General features: G+C 43.3%; 1 protein-coding gene across 11 annotated transcripts in view; it reads right to left on the bottom strand.

Moving 5' to 3' along the window:
- Positions 1-5,691, bottom strand: part of LOC125029730 — a 22,854-nt gene continuing 17,163 nt past the window's right edge. For all 11 annotated transcript variants that reach the window (XM_047619833.1, XM_047619825.1, XM_047619828.1 and 8 more), the window contains 3 exons: positions 5,423-5,599; positions 1,186-1,430; positions 1-989 (listed from right to left, as the gene is read on the bottom strand). In XM_047619833.1, the coding sequence (XP_047475789.1) occupies positions 805-989; positions 1,186-1,430; positions 5,423-5,599 (607 nt within the window). In that variant the 3' untranslated portion in view covers positions 1-804. The remainder of the gene's footprint in view (positions 990-1,185; positions 1,431-5,422; positions 5,600-5,691) is intronic.

Raw genomic sequence — 5,691 nt, 5'->3', positions numbered from 1 at the left:
ATGATTTGTAACCTTTATTGAATTATTAAGGTTTGTATTACATGTTATAAAAAAAAATGTGTAAGAGCTTGAAATAAGACCTGTGAAAAATTGTTCCATGCATTAATGATTCTTTCTGCTTTTCCCACAGTGAATGATGCATGGGTATGAACAAATATCGTAGATACAAACAACATCAAACCTACGCACTCAAACTTTTGAAGTTTATTTTGAACAAGGGTATTGCCAGTTAGCGTTGTGTTATAATGGTTAACAAAATAGTCGTATTTATTGGCACAATCTCGCCTCGTGAAATTATCCATTGTCATTCCACGATTTGTCGCATACGAACACAATCAATGGGTGAATGTTCAACAGACATGTATTTACTATAATATTACATGTAATCAGTCATAATGGTAGACAAGAAATGTATCTTATTTGGATATTGTCTCTACAAACAATATTCTACACAACAGTCATTTAAAAAAGACAGGACAACTGTTTTGTACATTGGAAGGTCATAGACTAAAATAGCAGTATGGTAAATGCAAATCCGTGATCTAGAAGCTTCTAACAGCAGATATATCTTGATTACATTCAAGTCAAAACTAAAATACTTCCCAAATTATCAGTGGCATCTAATATACTCTAAATTTGTAAATGTGCTGTATATTATGATACGAAATTATTTAAAGTTTTATTATCATTTTTGTTTCTGGTTCAGACATTACTGCTGTTAGAGGAATAACCGATGCAACAAATACATAAATATTTTGAATTTTACTCTCTCCCTCTCCATTTCTTAATAAGGCGGAAGAGACACTAAATCAACTGAAGCTCCTTGAGAACTTTCGTAACGGCTGGGATAACTTGGTTCTTGTATTTCAGAAGAATCGTTTCTTCCACGGTGGAGTTGGGTTGCTTGCAGAAATCGTCACAGTCGTACCTGAAGTGCGCGAGGTATGCTACGTCTCTTTTGTATATACGGGAGTTTCTCTCACACTTTCCTGTTCGGGAAGGTATCGTGAACCATCAGGGTGTAAGACTACTTTAAATATAGCGTATTCAAGGTGGCCTGATAACGTTGAGTGACCAATAAATACAGATAAAATAATGTGAAAGTACTGTATTTTGGGGGGAAACAAGAGTGGGAAAAAATAAGCAGCTAAATAAAATAATGCATGTCTCGGAGCGCAGTCTTACCATAGGCACAAGTGAGAACATCATGTGAAAAGAGGCCTGTTGCCAAGTCCATGTCGTAAACGGGTTTGGTCTTTCCAGGTGTCACGGCCATGCTTTCCAGCGACCTCTTGGTGTGTCGCATCGCCCACAGGTACTCGGGGAGAGACGCCGCAGAGGGTGCAGGTTCGAGGTTTTTCTGGTGGTAGTACCAGATCAACTTGTGGGCAGGAGGCTGTTTTCTCTCGTCGCCGGGCTTAACGGGGTGGCTGGTTGGAACAAAACAGGAAGAAAAATAGGAGCAATCAAAACGTTTGCTGCCCAAGATGCTTAGCACATACTGGGATAGGCTGAACCAGGGAACCTCGCGCTGGGAGACAAAAACCAGGTAGCTAGAATGGGGATAGGCCAAAATGGGGTATCACATATTGCAGTGGATCATTAAATATGAAGAGCTGGGATAAACACTAATCATAATGAAATAAAGAATGAAAGAACATTTATTTGAATAAAAAACATTCAGCATAAGCATAAAGGGATAAACTGAACAATATATTAATTGTGTGACAGTTATTATTCCGATTAAATTGCTGTGCATGACTACTCGATGTGTCCACTCAAGTAATTCAATCTTTTATGGGTGGTTGAGTTCATATAGAGGTGGTTGTGGTTGGTAGTGATGTAGAGGAAACCTCTCCGGACGAGGTTGTGATACATCTTTCCTCATTATCTTTATATAATTCAGTGGCTGCTTACAATCAGCACAAAAAAAACAAAAACATTCTCTTCGTCGAAAATTACGTCCCATTATCCAGTTAATGTAATATACACCATATATCTGTTTCTTTTGCCTTTCTCTTTTTACCTCATCGCCTTGCAGTTATTACTGAAACACTAGCTTCATAGAGGCTTATTTTCAAATGTCTCGCACTATTAGCTCTAACCATGGCCCTTTTTCTTGCACACATCAAAATTTCTCTCACGGCTAAAATCTCATTTGGTCTACAATCTATTGTACCGGCATCACTATTACTGTCACTTTCATTCAACACGTGGTGATATTCTCATCAGGCAATGATCAATTTCCATGATGCCGCTTAGTCATTTTCTTTACAAATTATCGACTTTCTCTTCTACTGATTCTACAGTTGAATTAATGTTCTGTATTGAGAAGTACATTCTGTCTAGGCTGACAAGAATTGTACTCGTCTAATACCAGTCCCGTCTCTCTTGACTACGGGTTTGTCAACACGTTAAAGTGGAGAAGCGCATAAGAATATCTTTGGATGGCAAGATACCTGATGATCAAGTAGTATTCTGATTCAGAATTAAAACTTACTCAAGCAATGACACAGGATCATAAGAGGAACTAGTATCATATGAATTATCATACCTAACAAAGCAAGTAAGTAGTAGAATTGTAGAGTTTGTTTTTTCGCATGTTAATGCAATAAAGTGCGAAACCGCATGCAACTTCCCATGCTGGAATCAATAATAAGGACAAGGACCACATTATTGATAACTGGAAGATGCTACAAAAATTTAAAAATGCATGAAAGAAAGCTATTAAAATTTACATCAATCAACATGTATGGAAGTCAAAAAGAAACAGACGGTGGCTTGGGCGCCCTCTTTCCTTAAGAAACTTGTAAAGAAGACATAAACAAGATGCTACTCTACCTCAGTTAAGCTTTAAGTTAAAATATCACCTCTAGTTGCTCGATCACATATTTGCTGCTTTGCCATAGCAGTTGCCGCCAGACAGCGAACTGCGACAGCCCATAATCATTCAGTATCAGGTAATGCCGGCTGCTGAAGTGGGTGACCTCCATTTCAACACGCTGGCACACCTCGCAACCTCTTACCACAGCCTGTGCTTGCCACGTGGATGTAAGATCCTTCCTCCTTGCGAAGAATGTGTGTCATACTCCCAGCCTCATGATGAATTCGCCACAGTTCATCCTTCACCTTCACTTGTGCCTGCCACCGCTGCACACATACATCAGCGCGGGCGGCTGGGCTCAGTCTCAGTCTCAGCAGGCGTCAGGCTGTCTGCTTGATTCTCACTCGATGGCACCAACACGATGTACATCTCGACATTCCAAACTTCCAACAATAACGCCATGATCTCCAATCGCTTCCTTAATAACATTTCATTTGCAGCCTTTGTAAGTAGTCTATTCTTCCCTGTCAGGCCATCTTCAATTTACAGGTGCAATGCCACCAAATCTGTCACCACTGTTGTATCACTCATCTTCCAAGCTAGCACCAAGTTCATTCCCTTCACAACTGCATCAACTAAGCCAGATTATGGCCCTTCTGTAGTCAACTCGTGTTCTCTACTTTGCATCTTTCTACCTCTAGGGCCACCCCAAGTGCCAGCGAACCTGCATCTACCCACTCCTTCACTCTCTTTCCTGCATTGTCCCTGTGCCCACAGACCTCGTTCTGCATTACTCCTTCTGGGACCTCAAGCAGCCTCTTCCTCAATCCATCATCAGCGACTTCGTCCACCTGCTTCTGGGTGGCAAGATTGGTGTTTAGCTTGATATATGCCACAGCCATGTACAGCTGGACTTGATCTGCCTTTCTCAGGTCCATTACCATCATTTCTCTCCTGCCAATCCTAGCGAGGAAGTCTGGTTCCTCCACCACAAGCATGTCACCCATCATTAACTGCACATGCAGCACCCAACTACACATCACTGGTTGCAACACTGCTAAACAGAAAATGTCCCAGTGAATCCAGACACTCCTCCCATATTCACTATACCATCCATCCCGAAAATGCACTTTAAACCCAGAGACGCCTCTGCATTACCTATCGTCGAACTGCACTCACACCACTCTGACGCCCTCAAACTGCCACTCATGACAGTTCATCATTGCTTCTCCTTTTTTTCCACTTACTACACACTACTTGCATTTCACTCCACAAGCAACCCGTATCCACTAGGGCCCGGCGCCTCACACCGTCTACCCTCACTTCCACACTCGGAAGCACTAGTGTCACTGTTGATGATAGACTGGAGAGGTAGCCGATGCTGTAGCCGACTCTCCATTGCTGTTTCTCGAGGGACACACATCTCCATGTCTCTGCAGCGAGTAACACTATATTATCTCTCCTGTGCTGCTGCCTCGTCGCCGCAAACCATATTCCCTGGTGAAGTGATATGGCCCACCACATGCAAAGCAACGGCAATTCAAGACCAGCACCTGTCGACGTAGCAGCCGCACCGCTATCTGTTACTGTTACAATGTGTCTTGAGCTTACTGCAGCACCGCTTCTCGGAACAGCTAAAACCTACAAGCCTGCCACTTGCTTCGCCTGCCCGATTTCCACTGTCCAATAGTGCCCTTGCCTGGTCTACCATTTTTGCCTAAGATCCAGGTGGTCGAACCAATTCCCAGTGGGGAGCCAGTCCAATGACGAACAAACTCATCAGCAACATGTCCCTCGCTCCACTTGTCAAGCTGGCAAGCCGCCGCAGATCTACCAGGAACTCATCTAGGCATTCTCCCAGTCACAGACGACATGTGACGAGCTGCTCCATCGCCGCAAGCGGATCTGCATCTACACCCTTCGTCACCTCCTCGACGTTAGTCTGCTTGGCCTTAGGGATCTGCCCATAGAGCGCGAACAACCCACACGTAAGGCGCGACAGAATCACGTTCGCCACGTCCGTCACTCGGAGCTTACAGACCAACTCTAGCTTCTCCGTCCTCTCGACGACGTCCTATCCCAAACCGACGAATTCTGGTATCAGCTTGATTTCGAATGAAGTTGCTTCCGTTGCTTGGGCTGTGATGTCAACTGCTTTCGCCAAGGGAATATCTGTCAATCCACCAGCCGCCATCGTGCACGCCAATTCTAAATCTTGCTGTATCATAGGCCTAGAAAGCTTGTAGTTTCAAGGCAAAGGAAAAAAAATATGCTTTCTTTTGCACACACTCAAAACCACAATGGTCGAACCAACGGGTTGCCCTGAGTTCATTTGACTGATTAACGAGCCCTGCCTTGGCGCGACACAACTGAACATTATGGATACAGAATACCACACACACAGAAAGATTAACGCCATTCTAAATACACACACCTAAGCCCATGGGTGCCTATTGCGCAAAATAGTAATTTTCTTTTACCATCAATTGTCTTTATCTAAAACATCCAAAGATGCTATTAATATTCATAGAAATTTCACATATCCGCCATCACAGTATGCCACCTCTTTGCAGAGACAGTGCAAGCCTCGAGCCATACCTGTTCAGCTGATCGGAGAGCCACTGCGGGAAGGTGTCATGAAGGCGCAGCATCGGAATTTCGTCGGGATCAATGTGCGCGATGAAGCGGTATTCGTGCATGTGGCGGAGACCGCAGTCGGTGTAGTACACATTCTGCATGGCGAATCTCTTTTGCCTCTCCACCATGAACCAGAGTCTAGGATAAAGATTTAATGAATCTAGGGGAAAAGGTTTTGCAATCTCGATATCAAGTGAGTACCCAGTACTAAACTAAATATATGTTGACAT

The sequence above is a fragment of the Penaeus chinensis genome, chromosome 10 (assembly GCF_019202785.1).
Source record: "Penaeus chinensis breed Huanghai No. 1 chromosome 10, ASM1920278v2, whole genome shotgun sequence".
In the NCBI taxonomy this organism is placed as follows: domain Eukaryota; kingdom Metazoa; phylum Arthropoda; class Malacostraca; order Decapoda; family Penaeidae; genus Penaeus; species Penaeus chinensis.
The sequence above is the reverse complement of the archived record's forward strand: the minus strand, read 5'-3'. Positions and strand labels throughout refer to the sequence as shown.